The following is a 16,689-nucleotide window of genomic DNA, read 5'->3' on the forward strand; positions in this document are numbered from 1 at the left end:
TACAGTACTGTTCTGTATTACTGTGATGCAATGGAGACAAATTTACCAACTCTAGTCCACAAGTAGAATGGATATTTACAAGGGTGCTGAATCTGCCCATGCAACGTACACAGACTCATCTTGTTGGAAATGGAGCCTATTCATGTGCAGCAGACAGAGAGGACTCATCATTTCTAAGCAATTAGACCAACAAACCAAGCTAATGCCGTGGGTTAACAGACAACCATCCCACTAATTTGCAATTAATACTCTGTTTGTCTGCTGACAAACTCTGTAGTAGGCTCTAGCGCGCAGATGACCCTGACAGAGACCAAGGCACCAAAACAGCCAGGAGATACTGTGGCTCGTCACGTGTTGTTTGTCCCCCCACACCCCCTCCGGAAAGCTGTCTGAATCCATTGCAAGTTATAATCAGACGGCGAATCACGGGATCCCGCGCAGCCCACGGTGCCGACGCGCGCTGTGCAAGCGCACACCGAGTCCGGCGGTGCTTGGGATTGGGTGGAGGGAGTGGTGGCTGCGGACGGAGTCACAGGATTGGTAGAGTTCAGCGCCAAAGTTGTTGACTCATAGCTGAGCAGCTCCTCTCCATCCTTCTCGGCACGGAGCTGTCCAGGGCCAGTGGTGCTGAAATTCTCGGTCTTCGACGCATCGTCGGAATTATTTTCTACTTTTTACGCTTTGACTGCTCTTAGTCATCCTTTGAAAGTTACAAGTCTCATACTCGTTTAAACGGCACTTGGTTGATATCTGCCCATCATCGCTCTGCCCAAGAGCGCATCGCAACTTCAACTTCTTAACCGAACAAATCGAGGACTCTCCAAAGCGCAACTATGGCTTTCATGGTAAAACACGTGGTGGGAGGACAGCTGAAGAACCTGACAGGAGGACTGACGGAGGAGAAATCCGAAGGGGAGAAATCAGACGCCGCCGCGCAGGGAATGACTCAAGAGGAATTTGAACAATATCAGCAACAGTTAGAGGAGGAAAAGTAAGCCAATGATTGAAGTTTCTGATTGTAAAGTTGTGATGAAAAAAGCCTGTGTGTCGGGGGTGAGGGGGTGGAAACGTGGCATGCTTAAACAGTGTGTTTTTCTGTGTAAATAGCAGAAAGCCCCCAGTGCGCCGCGCGCTTTTTTTACGCACCAGTGCAATAATATGAACACTCCACGCGCAGCTGCTCCTCTCGCCCAGGGAGCTCTCCGTCTCTTTGCTTCGGCAAAAATGTGTAGCGCCGTCTTTAATTTGGGATTCCTGGAATCATTCTTCCACGGAAATGTCTACAGGGATTCGTGCCTGTGGCAAAAAATGTTCCTAATGCTGTGCGTGCGGCTGAATAATGGAGCGGACTGTGTGGTAATTAAAGTGGTGATTATTAGAGGGCAAATAACCAACAATAATACAAATTAGTTTCGGCTTTTAACCGACTCTCATCATCGTCATTATAATCATACAGAAGTAACTATTCAAAATGACAGTGATTTAAAGCCAGGGGATGCCTGCAAAAATATGTCAAATATTGCCTTTGACTTAAATTGTTGTAATTCACTTGATTTTTTTTCACTTTATATCATTTCAATCTTTCCCTTATCACCTTCACCTCACCTTCCAAAGTTCATTCTTTACACGCTGTTTTATTATTATATTTATCATGTAGTTTAATTTCAGAGTGCACTAGGTGAGAATATAAGGCAACAACAAGGTCATTTGGCAGAGTTCACCCAGGAGACAGCAACTCACTATTGATTAGTGTGATCCTCAGAGCAGAACTCCACGTCATATAATAAGCTACTATAAATAATCCAGGATAGGGATTCAGATCTGGTTTTTGCAGAAAAACAAGACAAATAAACCTGATTTTATTGGTTTCTGTCTGCAAGTTTGTTCAGAACCCAAACAGCACTACATACTGTCCTGTTGTTAAAAGGAAATTATCCAAATGTATCGTCCTCATCATTTAACACGTCTATCCAAAGTGTTTCACTGTACCATGGGCAGACATTTTCAAAATGAGTGGGAGGTGAAGTCCTAACTCTAGCAGTATTAACACTTAGCTCAGCCCACTGAGCTCCATAGGAGGCATGACGAGATGCTTAATGCTCTTCCGTCATAATGTGACCTTCTTCGGAGGCGAGTTATTAGTCAGAGGTGCTGAACACGAGCATAGGTCACTGAGAAGCTCGTTCTGCTCAGAATGAAGCAGAATATGGTTTGTGAGGGTGGGTTGGCGATGCTGACGTGTCACATACACACATTTTATTACCCTCAACGCGAAGACCACAGAGACGACCCCGGTCATCTGATGCCCTTGAGAAAGAAAGGCACAAAGCCCCGGTCATTGGTTGCAAGTGAGCACCACATGGCCCCTTGGTGTTTGGCCTACTCACGTTGATATGAAGTGAACTCAGGCTCACATGGACGCCTCCATGAATGCTGCAACGCCACATAAAACGACCTTCCCCTGACACATTGGGTACAGACACTTTTTGAACCATGCCGCTGGTCTTGGAGTGTCCCTCTGCTTTTAGATGATGCTGCTGATCTAATCCTTTTAGGCATGCAATGCAGCCTCTTTCACTGTAGCTTTGCTTTGATTAAAATCATCCACAATGTTTGTGTTTGTATTGCTTTTTGTTTCTGTAATCATGCTATGCTCAACCTTGGGCTGTACACACAAAATTGTAAAGGATTATATCTGTTGACTCATAATTTGTAAGAGGCATATCAGCTGATTTAGCAAATGATGGGGGACAATTACGAATTACACTAAAGCCATAAATATTCCAGTGACACTGAATGGCAAAGGCATTGCCAGGAGCCTACAGCCTGCCCTCTGCTGGAGGCCTCATACACTGTATAATGGACTGTTTTTAAGAGTTTTAAGAGACAAATCTAAGTAGGCTAAAAGACATTTGATATGGCCCAACATTCAGTTTCACCAAGATAAGTATTTTTAAATGTCTCAGTACTTCCTATGTATTTGGTTTAACTACCTGTTTTGCAGAGTAACTCACTCTTTTCAGGTTTTCCTTTACAGACTTAAGGTATTTAACATGAATGAGGCTCATCAGGCAGACCATGCTGTACCGCTTAAGTTAGTAAGTACAGGACAGACTGACAGCATGTGAGTGGTAATGAGTGCAGATCTATTAGTCCACAACCTGAGAAAACTGAAATCCCTCAGAGGAAAGCCGGACTGTCAGGATGCTGCATCTGGGGTTTATAAGCATAAGCAAAACATGTCTTGCTTTTCTCCCCATGGCGGCACTGCTGCTGCTCCACCTTCTGTTCGCTGTATGCCCTGTAGTTAGCGTTAGGAGGACACGGGGTAACGCTAGGCTCCAAGGCCTCCATGATTCAGATTCAGCAGAAGCCTTATGTTTATTTTACAGCTGAGATGCAACTTCACTTGACTTTAGAGAAGTACCAGATTTATTTTACGGCATATTTGGTTTGTAATATTTGGTGCGATACCCACTGCAAAAGTAAAGATCTTGGAGTTAACATTTGCATTTTCTATGTCTCATTTAAATAAAAGCGCATATTAAAAATGTATATATTTATATAGTCACCTCTGGTTGGAACCTAAGCTTCACTTTTTCAATTGTGCCCCCAAAATATTTTTCGTCCTCTCTTGCAGAAAAGAACGAGAAGCTCATTACGCTCAGAAGAAAGCTGAGCGAGCCACAGTTAGAACTCATTTTCGGGAAAAGTACAGACTACCAAAGGTAAATTAACTGAAATATCCAATAATCTAAAGAAAGTAAAGATAATCCTCCCCTTTAAAATCTGTATCGTGAATAGGCAATAGGAATAATAGTACTATGTTAATACTACTTTTAATCAATTGCTGAGTAATGTTCTTTCTTATTGGAATATTTAAGTGTTACTGATTCATTAATTTCATGATGTAAGGTGACCTTGAGCATCATTATTACTTCTTATTATTTGACAGAAGATCACATATTCTTATGCTTTCCAAGCCATGGAAGAGCTTGTCCTTTCTCTTGTTGGTCCTGGTGGACATGGCTATACGTCAGATATATATTATCTTTGTCCATGTGTGTCCACCTCAGAATGAGATGGATGAGACCCAAATCCAGCAGGCAGGGGACGATGTGGTGCTGCCCACAGAGCTTGCCAAGATGATCGCCGAGGACAACGAGGAGGAAGCACACAAGCAGTCGGTGCTGGGCCAGCTGTCCAACATCCAGAATGTGGACATCGACCAGCTGAAAGACAAAGCCCAGGCCACACTGGAAGACCTCAAAAAGCAGACGGAGAATTGCAGTCTGATGTGATCTGGCCAACTCCAAGCCCAGGAGATTAGAGTTTTTCTTGTACAAATATTTTCAGAGGCAGAGCTGCTCCGGGGGTAGACATTTTCTCATTGCTGTAGTGGAATGTCAGTTGGCAGAGCCACATATTAACAGTTTTTTCTGGTCGTGCAAAGTTAAACAGAAGCCTTATAGTACGATATCTTGGCTACATCTTACAAACCTACAATACAATTCTAGCCACAATGACAACCAGGTGAAACGGCTTAATTTGTTTGCCTTTTGACTTCCCGATATCTTAAAAGGTCATGAATGCCATGAATATTTTTACATAAATTGCCAATTAGCCAAAAATGTGGCTCCTCTCACTGAGATTTAGCCAATTAAAATAGCTCTGCCCTTAGAGCAGTTTCACCTCTGAGAAAGGTTTTTCCAGTGTATTAAATCCTTTACTCCCTATAACCTCCCCAGCTCTCTGTACCTCATGTGACCTGTGATAACACAATGTGATTCTGCAGCAGAGGTCGCAGGTGTGTATGTGTGTGTGTGTGCAGGATTTTCTTGCTTCCAAACACACAGCAACTGATTTCAGTGATGAACACGTGCACTTTCAATAAGCGCATCAGTGAGATCAGCTGCTTCATTGGAATGAAAGCACACATAAACAAAGCTGACACTGATTGCTGTGTTATGTTAAATTTGGGGGAGTTGATGTAGGTAAAATAAAATAAAAGCTCGCTCTGTTTATTTTTCATGTACAAATGCACAACATGGTAGAAATGGGCTGATCTTGGTCAAAAGTAGCTTGCTAATGTTGCTGCATCAGTTTTAAATATTCTCATAGACATATCATTTAGATTTTTCTGTACTTCAGTGTGCCTTGGATGTCCGTACAAGGTTGTCTTCTTTTGAGCTCCGAAATCTAAAAGCTACTTTTTACAAAGACGAGCCTTATTGATTTTTTTTTTATTTTTGGAAGAAGTTTCAATTTTTTTCTTTTCTTCTTTCCTGTTCGATTAAAAACCATTAATAATTACCAAGCAAGCACAGATGATGTCTTGCTGAAAGTCCAGATAGTTTTGCTACGTGTAATTCATGTGTTCCCAAATTTAACCTAGCATCAATATCAACTATACTGGAAGTATTTCTGCACATATGCTGCATTTATAGGTTAAAAGAATAAAAGCTGCTCAGTTAGAAGAAATGTAAATGCTTTACAAGTTGTATGCCAAAGCCTGTGTTGATAACACTCTGACCAACATTAAGGAAAAGGCACAAATATGTCCAGATGTGTAACGACAGTGTGTGTGTGTATAAATCCAAATACAGAGTCCGCATTCAAGTATTTATGTTCTGTTAGATGTACAGGTATCTGTTTGCCTATACTGTCAACAGCGAGTCATTCTGTTTCCATCAACTCACCGGGTCTTGCAGTGTTGTCAACCATCAGGTGACCTTTGACCTGTCCTCCATCTCATTGACCCCTCCGTCTCAGTAGTGCTCTTTCGTGCTGGTGGATTTCGTGTTGTTTAGCCAGTGTGATGCGTCAAGTGGTGTCTTTGTAAAACAGAAAAAAAAAACTCACCCTATAGCCGGGAGTGCTCATCGTAGTGTTACAGAGCACTCAGTCAGTGTGGGCTTACTGTGGTATTGTTGATTAATAGCCAAGTGTGAAGGTAGGGGTGACATTAGGGAGGATGCTGTTGATGTTATGTTACATTCATATATGCTACATTTTGCCAGTGTTCAGTTTATGTAGCAGTGGTGATGAAGGTGATGTTGGCTTGATCTCACATCTGTCCCCGATCTCATTCCTTTTATGGTTCTACGGCCAAAAACTTTTTTTCCCCGCTTTGTGTTACTTAATATTTTTCTTTTAAGTTTAAACTGTGGCCAAAAAGATTTTGTTAATTTACTGTATGAGTTTTAATTTCCTCACTGTAGGTGCCACACTACTACTGAATGAAAGCGGAGGCAACATTTTTTCACTACAGTGATTATTTTCATCTGTTAGATACACAATTATATATATATATATCTATATATTCAGAATATTTCAATAATACGAAGAAGAAGAAAAGTTGCAATAAGTCCTTTTATAAACAGAGCTACTAGAATATGTCATGTTTCATCATGAGACGATATTCATGGGGGGAAATGAAGCCATAAAGCAAAACTCTTTGCTTTGTATGAGTGTTTGTGACTTGAAATAATAATTCAATAACTCAATAATAATAACAATATACACATATATATGATTTCTGTGGTGTCATTCTGTGGTCCAGATTTTTCAGGAAATGGCTACCATGACACGCAGTTTTTCTCCTTTGACCTTTTTGTTTTCTTTCATTGTATCTCTGTCATTCTGTTGGAAAGTATTTCAGTGACTTCTGCGTTTTAACTGCAATAAATTTTTTTATTATATTCTATTTATTAATTGAATTCATTTCTACTGTGTTTGAGTTTAAATGGCTTCGAGGTTTAGTGTGTCGTTTGTGCATGTTGTTAAATGTGCAGCAGCTTGAACACCAGGGGGCGATAAAAACACACTCACAATTACAGATTTGTTCATGAGGGAGGCTTCTGGGTGAGCCCCATAGATTGTGACTGACAAGTCAAAGCCGGGCTGTATTAACTAGTATTAGCGTTAAAACTAGTATTAAAAGATGTTAAGAACAGAATGTAATATTTCAAATGAATCTAAAAAACATCCTCATTATCTCTGGCAGCAGTGTGCTGACCGAATGAGTCAAGTAATCCACACATGAAAGAGGAAAGTTTAAAGGAAAAACCCGAACAAATAAGTGGAGAAACACAATGAATGCATTCACATATGCACCAGTTCACAGCATGCATACACACAGTAATAATTTTTAGCTCAGGGATGATTCTCTATGTGAATGCTATGAATGCAGTCATGACTTTGAAATAGGGTCCAAGCACTTAAAGCAGGAGCTTCAATCTTAAAAACTACTCAAACAGACACTGTTTCAACAGGAACAGCGACTACTGTCCATTCATCCCTGTAGCAAAGACAGTAAGTATCCGAGGACTCAGAAGCTACTTTTAACAGCTATTTGGAAGGGGGTTACCATAACAGGTAACTCTGCTTATTTGATTTGGATGCCCTTCCTGACCCAGCCCCGATGGGATTTGGGGTCAGGTCCTACCACGATTGAACTAGGGAGCTTTTCCTTGTTAGCAAATGTGTAAACTACCATATTATGGAGTCACTCTTCAAGTGATTGAGAAATGTCACTGTAATCAGACTGTCATCAAGAATAATCCGTTGACAGATTCATGGAGGGAACTCTATATTGTGGTTGAGGGCATACACACATCAGAGAGTTCAAAGGTGCAAAATCCACAAGACAAAGGATGGCAAAGATGGGGGAAAATGTAGAGTCAAATGGGCATACTGCATATTCCAAAGAGTGAGTGAGTGGATGGTGTGCACCTGAGAACTGCTACAGTCATGGAATCTGGTGGCTCTGATATCCTGTGGGGGGCTTTTTAATGGCATGGTTTGCGTTTACTTTGTCCTCTTACAAGGAAGGGTCACTGCAGGTCAATAAATGGGTGCTCTGAGGATTTTAGCAAAAATTACATTTCAGACTGGTGATGTATCCAGTGTGTACCCTGTATGTCATCCTATTACAGATGAGATAGACTCAAGTTCACCTGTGACCCTTGACTCTTGACCCTGAACTGGAAAAGCAGTTAAGAAGATCTAAAAAGGTGGATGTAAGGATGGATGGTCGTTTTTGGTGAGGTATTATTATTATTATTATTATTACATATATACTATTATTTTTGTTCACTTCCTTCATTTTAGAAAGCGCCTTAGTATAAATTTATATACTAAAACTAGTGTAGTTGATCATGTTTACTAATCATGAATACTGTTAAAAGGCATTACCATTCATATCATTAGATTAAATCAAATCAAATCAAATCAAATCAAATCACTTTTATTGTCACATCACATGTGCAGGCACACTGGCACAGCACATGCGAGTGAAATTCTTGTGTGCGAGCCCCACAAGCAACAGAGATGTGCAAACACAACAACACAAACGAGCAAAATACAAGAATGGCCAACCTGAAACTAATAAATATATGTACAATATATAATAGTGTATGCATTTCTGGATGTGTATACTAAATATTTTCCTACGTGTGTGTGTGTGTGTGTGTGTGTGTGTGTGTGTGTGTGTGTGTGTGTATACACATTTTTACAAATTAAATAGTAAAAAAATAAATAAATTAATAATAATAATAATAATAATAATAATAATAATAAAATATATAAAATATACAGAGTTGAACATGTGCAAAACAAGTGGCATTTATATACAGTGTGGAGTGCATAATGTTGAAGTTCCAGTAGTGAAGCTGAGGTGTCTATGACGTGTTCAGCAGTCTGATGGCCTGGTGGAAGAAGCTGTCTCTCAGTCTGCTGGTACGGGACCGGATGCTGCAGAACCTCCTTCCTGATGGAAGCAGTCTGAACAGTTTATGGCTGGGGTGACTGGAGTCCTTGATGATCCTCCCTGCTTTCCTCAGGCAGCGCTTCCTGTAGATGTCTTGGAGGGAGGGAAGCTCACCTCCAATTATCAATTATTATAAAAATAGAATTATAAATTAGAATTTAATTATATTGCACTATATAATTGATAATAACCCATAACTCATTTGATTATTCCTATTTACACCTAAAAATTTTCTATGCTATATTATATATTTGTTAATGATTACCAGTTGTTGTTGTTGTCGCCATCGTCGTTGTCGTCGTTGTTGTTGTGTAGGTAAGGTTTCATTAGCTCAGATTGGCGCTGCAGTTGGAAGTGTTGAAATATTTGAACTTCAAACATATGCCTTCAATCTGGCTTTTGACTGAGTGTTCTTTTCAAGAAGTTACTTTGTTTTTATTACCTCATTGTGTCTAAGTTGTAGGTTTATTTGATTTTTAATGCTTTCATTTTAACTGCTCTCATCACAGCATTTTTCACAGATTAGAGCCGGCTTGTTCCCGTACATTGTGTTTTATTTTATTTATTATTTGTATTGCTCTTAATTTAACTGACATACTTTTACTTTAAAGAATATTTTCTTTATGTTATTTCCATGATGTTTTATCTTTTTAGTTTATTTTGAGTGGCTTTCACTTATTATACTCTGTTAATCATCTGTGAGACACAGTGAACTGCAGTGATTTGCATGAAAAGTGATATGCAAATAAAGTTTTTTTAATTGACTGATCTCATATATATGCACTAGCTGTCTTTTTGTGTGTTGATCTGCATGTTTTCTCTAAAATGTCTGCTCTTGTCCAAAACGTGATCAACTGGTTTTAGTGTATAAACCCAACAAAACAAAATTATATTTTAGCACTTACTTAGACTCGTTTTAAGTAATAATTGCCAGTTACAGCTTTATAAATTTCATCCAAACTTTAATTTAACACTAAAATAAATTAAAGTAAGTTAAACTAAAGTTTAAAAAGCCCCAAATTTACTATTTAAAGTGTTACTTGCAGCTCCAGTGCTGACTCTGTCCCTGTTAAAGACACAGAGCTACAATAATTACCAGAATGCTATCAGTTCTTTTGCATTCTTGCAGATTTCAGGTTGGGCACCCATCTGCTCTGTGTGGTTTGTGCAAAACTGGCACAGCCCCTCTGTGAGGGCAGACCTGAAGCTGGAAAAGCTCGTTTCCATTTCAATGGCAGGAACGCCTGGGCTATTGGTAGTTTTCAAGTGTGGTGTGAAAGGGAATAGCTGTAAAATATATTGATGCTGAACCCCTCTCTATTGATAGGCTGCAGTGCGTGAACAATCTTCAGGCTGGAAAGACACTGGGCCACCGCATGGCCAATCTGACACAATTAGGGTGAAACGGGCCAGAAAATACTATTCTCTCCCTTTCTCCTCTATCAATCGAGGCTTAAAAAACTCTGCAGAATGGGGAGACGAGGGAGGGAGACAATTAGCGAGAACCTTTAAGTGAAAATCCTCATCGGCGAGGAAGCCATCACTGAGGTTTCTCCTTGCTCCGGAGAAACAGATTTGTTTTTCTTCGCTGAAATTTGGAGCAGTGAAGTTGCAGATGTGAGCTTCTTGCAAAGGAATGCATTTTGCAAGCTCCCCCTGCCTGCCTCCCCCTTTCACTTATGTTTTGCTACAGGAGGACCACACAGATCCTGGGTTTCATACAAGGAAAATTATAAACAGTTTCATCCAGCCTATCTCGTCATATACTGAGAGGATTTGTGCTCAGAGCTGTGCTGCTGTGGGCCTGGAAATGGGTCCCACGGCTGACTCCTCAGTGACGACCAATCGGTGGCCAGGATTGTAAATGAGAGAAGGAGGGGGAAAGGCGCGACTTTTTCTTTCTTTTTTTTCGTGGAGGAGGGGTGTTGTGGGGAAATGCTCGGCGGACCGTGAAGCGTAACAGCCAGAAGAAGGACAAAGACGCACATAGCGGGACAAAATGGGACTGAGAGAAATAGCTCTCAACTAAAAAAAACAAAAAAAAAACAAGTTTGGAATGAATGCGTGGATGGATGTTAAAAGTAGTAGCGCTGGGAAGAATCGAAACTAGCAATGGCAGGAGAGTTCTAGTGTAATATCTGAGTTGTGTACATTAATTGTAGTTAGAGTTGTAAACTTTAGATAGCCCAATGGCGCGTTTCAGTGGCCACCTCAGATTTGCACCGGTGATGCGGAGACAGACTGCACTTTGGAGTTTGGATTTCTCGTCTTTGAACGGACATGCTTCCCGAATTGACTTTTCCGTTTCTTGCAACTACGCGTGGTGAATCCCCTGAGTCAGATCTTGACTTCTACTGTTGCAAATCTCACCGGGAGGAGCCAAACTCATCCAAGGTGCAAAAGTGAGTGGAGAATTTTTGAAAGAGCTGCGGTGTTAACAGGTTGTCTGTTGCGAAAACTCTCGGATGAAAAGAAAACTTGTATGAACTTCAGTGTGAAAGTTTCTGTGCCTGAGTCGCTCTGATCCTAATGTGCTGGTGGAGAAAGTGCACGTCACCGAACTACAACTCCATCCAAGCATGAAATGTTGGTGCAGCGCCCTGGCACTTCTCCCGTGGGTGCTGGTGGCCTTGGATGCACAGCTAATATGCTGGCAGGCGCTTCTCCGGTGCCACGACGAACCCGAGTGCGAACTTGCATACAATCAATACATGACAGCATGTGAAGGTAACATCAAAGGAACTAGAAAGCAATGCCCCAGCCACTGCATCAGCGCGCTGATAAGGCTGAATCACACCCGCAGTGGGCCAGATCTGGAGACCTGCGACTGCGCTCAAGATCTGGACTGCCTCAACGCCAAGCGGGCCATAGAGCCGTGCCTGCCCCGAAGACACCCGAAGGACGCCGGAGGTATAGGGTGCATGGAGGCCCGGCAGCGCTGCGAGGAAGACAGCAACTGCCACACCTCCCTGGCAGCCTACATGTCATACTGCGGGCAGCTGTTCAATGGCCGGAAGTGCTCCTCCAGGTGTAAAGCCACCATTCAGCAGATGCTGTTCATCCCAAACGGCATGCTTCTGAACCGCTGCATTTGCGATGGAGTGGAGAGGCCTTTGTGTGAAGTGGTCAAGGAGAACATGAGCAAACTTTGCTCCATAGGAGACCACAGCGTTGTTTCAGACCCGACTAAAGGTTATGAAGATCCAAACAAAAACAATTACCCTAAAAATGACAAAAAGGTGGATTTTAGTGAAAACTCCTCTGCTTCTCAGAGCTTATCCAGAGGCGTGTTGCCCTTGTTTCTTCTTACAGCACGGATATTATACTGAGGGGATGGGTATTTTTACAGTTTTATGAATAAAATGTACTGTACAAAAGCAAAATTATCCCGTATTTAATTTAATAAGGACTTGGTAACTTTCTCAAAGACACTTGAGCAGGCGATGCTTTGCTGGCAGAGGACTTGAATTCAGGTCTGCAGGATGAGAAAGGTTATTTTTTCGTCCCTGGGCCCCTCAAACTTCTCGTGCTAGTTTCATGGTGACAGACAGCACTGTAATGGTTTGTGTAAAATTTCCACAACCTTAGTAATTCTCCATGCACATCTCACTCAGGAAGTATTTCCTTTCGATTTGTATACTGTACATGCTCCTTTTAGTTTTCCGAGTTAAAATTCCCCACCAGTTTAAGTTAAAAGAAAGCTTTTGTCAAAAATATCAAAAACATTTTCATGTAGCAGTGAGAGGAAATTAACCAGACCGTATTTTGTTGAAGCGCACGGCCACTTTGTTTGCCCTCAAACAGCTCCTGTTTATTTGGTTTGCTTTCAATGGTACTTGAAGTGTGGCCTTATTAAGACCTTGGACAAACATTGGATCCATCCAGTCTCTATTTGCTCTGCTCTCTATTTCAGGGGCCTTTTCATTGTTGCAACAGCCACACTTCAAATATTTGTAGGAACAGTGAGAGGACAGGCAAGGGTGTGTGATCAAGTACTTAAATTAACTGAAGCGCCTCTCCAGCACTCTGTCTTGTTCCCCTCCCCCATTTGAGATTGTGTTATTGAACTTTTCCTGAGACCACCCTCACCCCCTTCTTCCTCCATTCTACTGCCTACCCCATTTGAGGCCTCTAAGGAGACCCCTATCTTTATTACTGCTTTCACACTGCTGCTACACTCCAGGAACAACTGCCAGCTGCTGGAGTGAACAAGTCAACGTACAACATTTACAGTTTGTCCACAAGACTGCTCACATCTACAGGTGGTCTGACAGTGCTTTGCTTTCTTTTTCCAAAGCACAATGTTGGATTTAAGCCACATATATGTAACAAACTGTGCAAGTTAAGGATGAGTAAGTCAAACTCTGCTGAACAAAACACCTAAAGTAACACCAAGCAACACTAAAGCAGCAATGCAGTAAATGGTAAACAAAACATCAAGAAGTAGTCTTGATGTTCACTGTGAGCAAACATAGTTATAATTCCTTATTTTATGTCACACAGGTTGGCTTGAAGTTGAAAGTGTTTCTTCATTTTGTCAGGATACATTTGTCAGGATACTTTTAAATTAAATGTTTTACCCAGCTATTTTCTAAATGACACACACACACACACAGATAAACTCAAGTTAATAATATGAGATTTTTACAACTTTTACATTTTCATGTTGGGGATCCTTTCCTCAGTAATTGTACTTTGAAGTCTTTTGTGTGTTTCGAGGCTAAAAACGTCAGAGCAAAACATCACATTCATATTTGTACTTGCACACATTGCTTTGAACAGCTGCTGCGTGGTTGATTTTACCTGTTTGCAGGTCCAGGGACTGAAACCAGCAGATTTTCAGTCTGACTTCTTACTTCCACGTTATGCTGAAAAAGGGGAAAATTAAAAACAAAGTTTTTGTTAGTTTTGATCACTTTTTCTGAAGCTGCCAGTTTGTGTCTTTGCCACTTGAAATGCAGTCTTAAACAATGAATGTTAAGTGTTAAATTATGAAGCTATAGTATGAAGAATGTGTATATATTTTACCGTCATATGCAGTAAAACAAGTGTCGCTTAAATGCTTTTAATATAAACAAATGTAGCTCAAAGTTTGTTCACAAAACCTGTTTTTTGGATGTAGTTTTCAATGTTTCCTCTCATTTTTTGGGAATATAGCAGTAAACACTTCAGCACGTCTTCCTTCCTCCAAACTGGAGGATGCGTTTTATAATACATATATGACCTAATGTAGCCCAAGAATAAAAAGGAATAAATAATGTTGAACTTTTAACCAATGTGTGCTTGATTTTTACATCATTTCCCTGTAATATTTTGGTGATCGTACATTACCTCAAAGTCAGTGGAGCATTCATGACTGTATGTGCATATTTAATGATAATATTTTTTTAAAAGTAGTGTAGAGGATCCATGCGGTAGTTTTCAACCCATTCATCTTACACACAAAAGATCTGTGGTCCAACACTCAGAGGAAACAAACTCAGTCTCAGGGGCTCACAAGCTAATGTACTTAATGCTAGTCCCAAAGCTGGATAAAAGGGAAAAGGAAGGGCATCCGGCATAAAATCAGTGCCAAATCAAACATGCAGATTCATCCGTTGTGGCAACCCCTTGGGAAATAAGGGCGCATCCAAAAGTGTCTAGATATTTCAGTGGTATATGTGGCATGAGCTAAATCTGCATATAATGTGTAAACCTTCACATACTAGCACTTATTATATTTTAATCATATTTCTTCACATTAAATTTTCACTATAAAATAGTTATATGACGTTAGCATTTTGGGTTCCTGGAAACAGTCATTCTCAAGTCAGCTAAGGGACTGAGTGGGTTTGTTTTGTCAGTATTGCTTTCAGTACTGGATCCTGTGTTAATTTTACCTTTTGTTTATTTGAAATGGGCGGTAATGGTCAGGTTGTAAGAGTTAGGAAGTTCTGAAGAGTACTATATTGCATTTCAAACACATGAGTCATAGTTACGTAGATGTAAAGCACAAAACCTTTAAAATGAAAAAGGTAGAGAAAAGCAGATAAGCCGATACTGGAAAGATTTAATCATATACCTTCAAACTTTCCCAGTGTCAGTGTGACTTTGCTAATGACCGAAAATATAATGAACTACTTCAGAGCAAGCCACCATTTGGTGCTTCCTCCACAGTTACTGAGGTATTTGCAAGTCGTTAACAAACTGTGAAATGATCATTAGCATTAGCAGTTAGGTGTGAGCTGAGCTGCACACCTGTTCTGCAAATGTTACTTTAGGCATGTCCAAATGGTACAAGCAGTCGGACAAACAAAAAAGGAATAAACTGAGGAGTAACGTTTTTCCACTATACTTGCGTGAAAAAAAACAGACCTACATTTGTTGAGTAATTACGTTTTGGAAGTTTGTTACTTGAGCTAACAGGTGGCAAATTTCAGTAACATCTCCAAGCCTGGAGAGAACTTCTATACAGCCTTTACTGATTTTTTCTTTTTTTCTTTTGTAAACCACAGGAATTCTCAAGTAGGTCCAACTGTCTGCTGCAAGATAGAGAAACAATGCAGCCTACAGCTACAATATAGCACGACTCCATCTCATGTAGTTAGACTGTCTTTGGTTCAGTCTGTCTTAACCACTGCCATGCATCTTAAAAGTCCTCCAAAAAAAAAAACCCACCCTGTCCCCCCAATTCTGGGAGCAAAGTCAAAACAAACATGCACAGAGGAGCCTTGGGGATTGTGTGTGGAGGAGAATGGGGGGTGGGGTTACAGAGGGAGCAGTGTGCTGGAGCCCATTTTCTAAATTATCTTTATTCAACATTTCTTTAAAACAAACCCCCCTGTTCCCCCAACTCCAAAGTGGGGTGACCCATGGATTTGGGAGGTTCTTATGTCACACGCATACAATGTTCCATTCATGACAGCCATGGAGCCATAGCAACTAGCCGACCTGCTCTCTATGTAGAGGGATGATGGAGTCAAGGTCACCCAGCTCCTTAGGGACCAGAACATACAAACCCCTCTTTATAGGCAACAGTGATACCAGCACTACTCGTGTGTAGCTTTAACAGTACCAAAAGAAAAAGAGAGGGAGGAAGGGAATATGGAGACTGATCGAAGCCACAATGCTGTAGGTCGTGGTTTAGGAGAGGAGGATCGGTGATGTTTTGGAGGAGGGGTTGTGGGATAAGTTTTCCATCTAAAAAGCTCCCATTCTGGGCTGCATTACTGTAAGGTTATTCAGCAGACTTTTTAAGAAGGCAATATAAATTGGCAGTACTCCCAGAAACAACAAAGCAAGCACAAGGGTCAAAATTGCATCCAAAGTTTTCCTGGCAGCAACATGCTCGCGCTATGATTAAAGCAAAGAAACTGAGCCAACACCACGGGCACCGACAGCCAATTACAGCCCCCTCCATAGCACAGCCACAAACTCATCACCCAATGGTTCTTCATCCCGTTGCTTCGGGGCCATGCTGTTTCTGCTCTAACCATACGGTCTGGTACTGATTTACACCTGGCATGACCAGGTGATTGTTATTAGCTAAATGAGAGCACAGAAAACAAACATTAATCTGAGTCCTGGTTTTGAAGACCGCTCGTAAACCTATGACAACCACAGCTGCAGTTTTTTAAGATATCAAAATACATCTCTTTCCGATTTTCACAAAACTTTGTCTTTTGATCTACTGATCCAGTTTTTAAATGGGCAATTTAATATTGGAAATAAGTTGGAAAAAGCGAACGTGACAGAAATAAAAAAAGAATAATCAAAGAACTGTGGAAATCAAAATATCTTGGCTTTTAGAGTTTAGCATAAATGAAAAACACACACACACAGATTCATGCATTTCCATTAATGGAGCAGTACTGTGTTTCACTGGAAACTGCATGGTAAACACATCTTTCAAACTCCGAACTTTCACTTTGTAAGACAGG

At 40.8% G+C, this 16,689-nt stretch overlaps 2 protein-coding genes across 2 annotated transcripts; both read left to right on the forward strand.

Moving 5' to 3' along the window:
* The first annotated feature begins 452 nt into the window (after nt 1-452).
* On the forward strand, nt 453-6,706 carry cplx3b (complexin 3b). Its single transcript, XM_004539727.5, has 3 exons — nt 453-991; nt 3,641-3,728; nt 4,077-6,706. Exons 1-3 carry the CDS (start codon nt 834-836, stop codon nt 4,299-4,301), a joined length of 471 nt encoding a protein of 156 aa, XP_004539784.1. The 5' UTR covers nt 453-833; the 3' UTR covers nt 4,302-6,706.
* A 3,901-nt stretch (nt 6,707-10,607) lies between these two features.
* LOC101463571 (growth arrest-specific protein 1) lies at nt 10,608-14,042 on the forward strand. Its single transcript, XM_004539726.3, has one exon. It carries the CDS (start codon nt 11,350-11,352, stop codon nt 12,097-12,099), a length of 750 nt encoding a protein of 249 aa, XP_004539783.1. The 5' UTR covers nt 10,608-11,349; the 3' UTR covers nt 12,100-14,042.
* The last annotated feature ends 2,647 nt before the right edge of the window (nt 14,043-16,689 follow it).

Source organism: Maylandia zebra, linkage group LG1 (genome assembly GCF_041146795.1).
Source record: "Maylandia zebra isolate NMK-2024a linkage group LG1, Mzebra_GT3a, whole genome shotgun sequence".
Classification (NCBI taxonomy): domain Eukaryota; kingdom Metazoa; phylum Chordata; class Actinopteri; order Cichliformes; family Cichlidae; genus Maylandia; species Maylandia zebra.

Bases quoted from the DNA above. Each gene is read 5' to 3' on its own strand.
- cplx3b (XM_004539727.5), top strand. From the start codon at position 834: ATGGCTTTCATGGTAAAACACGTGGTGGGAGGACAGCTGAAGAACCTG. The intron at 992-3,640 runs GTAAGCCAATGA...CCTCTCTTGCAG, and splicing joins CAACAGTTAGAGGAGGAAAA to AAAAGAACGAGAAGCTCATT. The intron at 3,729-4,076 runs GTAAATTAACTG...TGTCCACCTCAG, and splicing joins AAAAGTACAGACTACCAAAG to AATGAGATGGATGAGACCCA.
- LOC101463571 (XM_004539726.3), top strand. From the start codon at position 11,350: ATGAAATGTTGGTGCAGCGCCCTGGCACTTCTCCCGTGGGTGCTGGTG.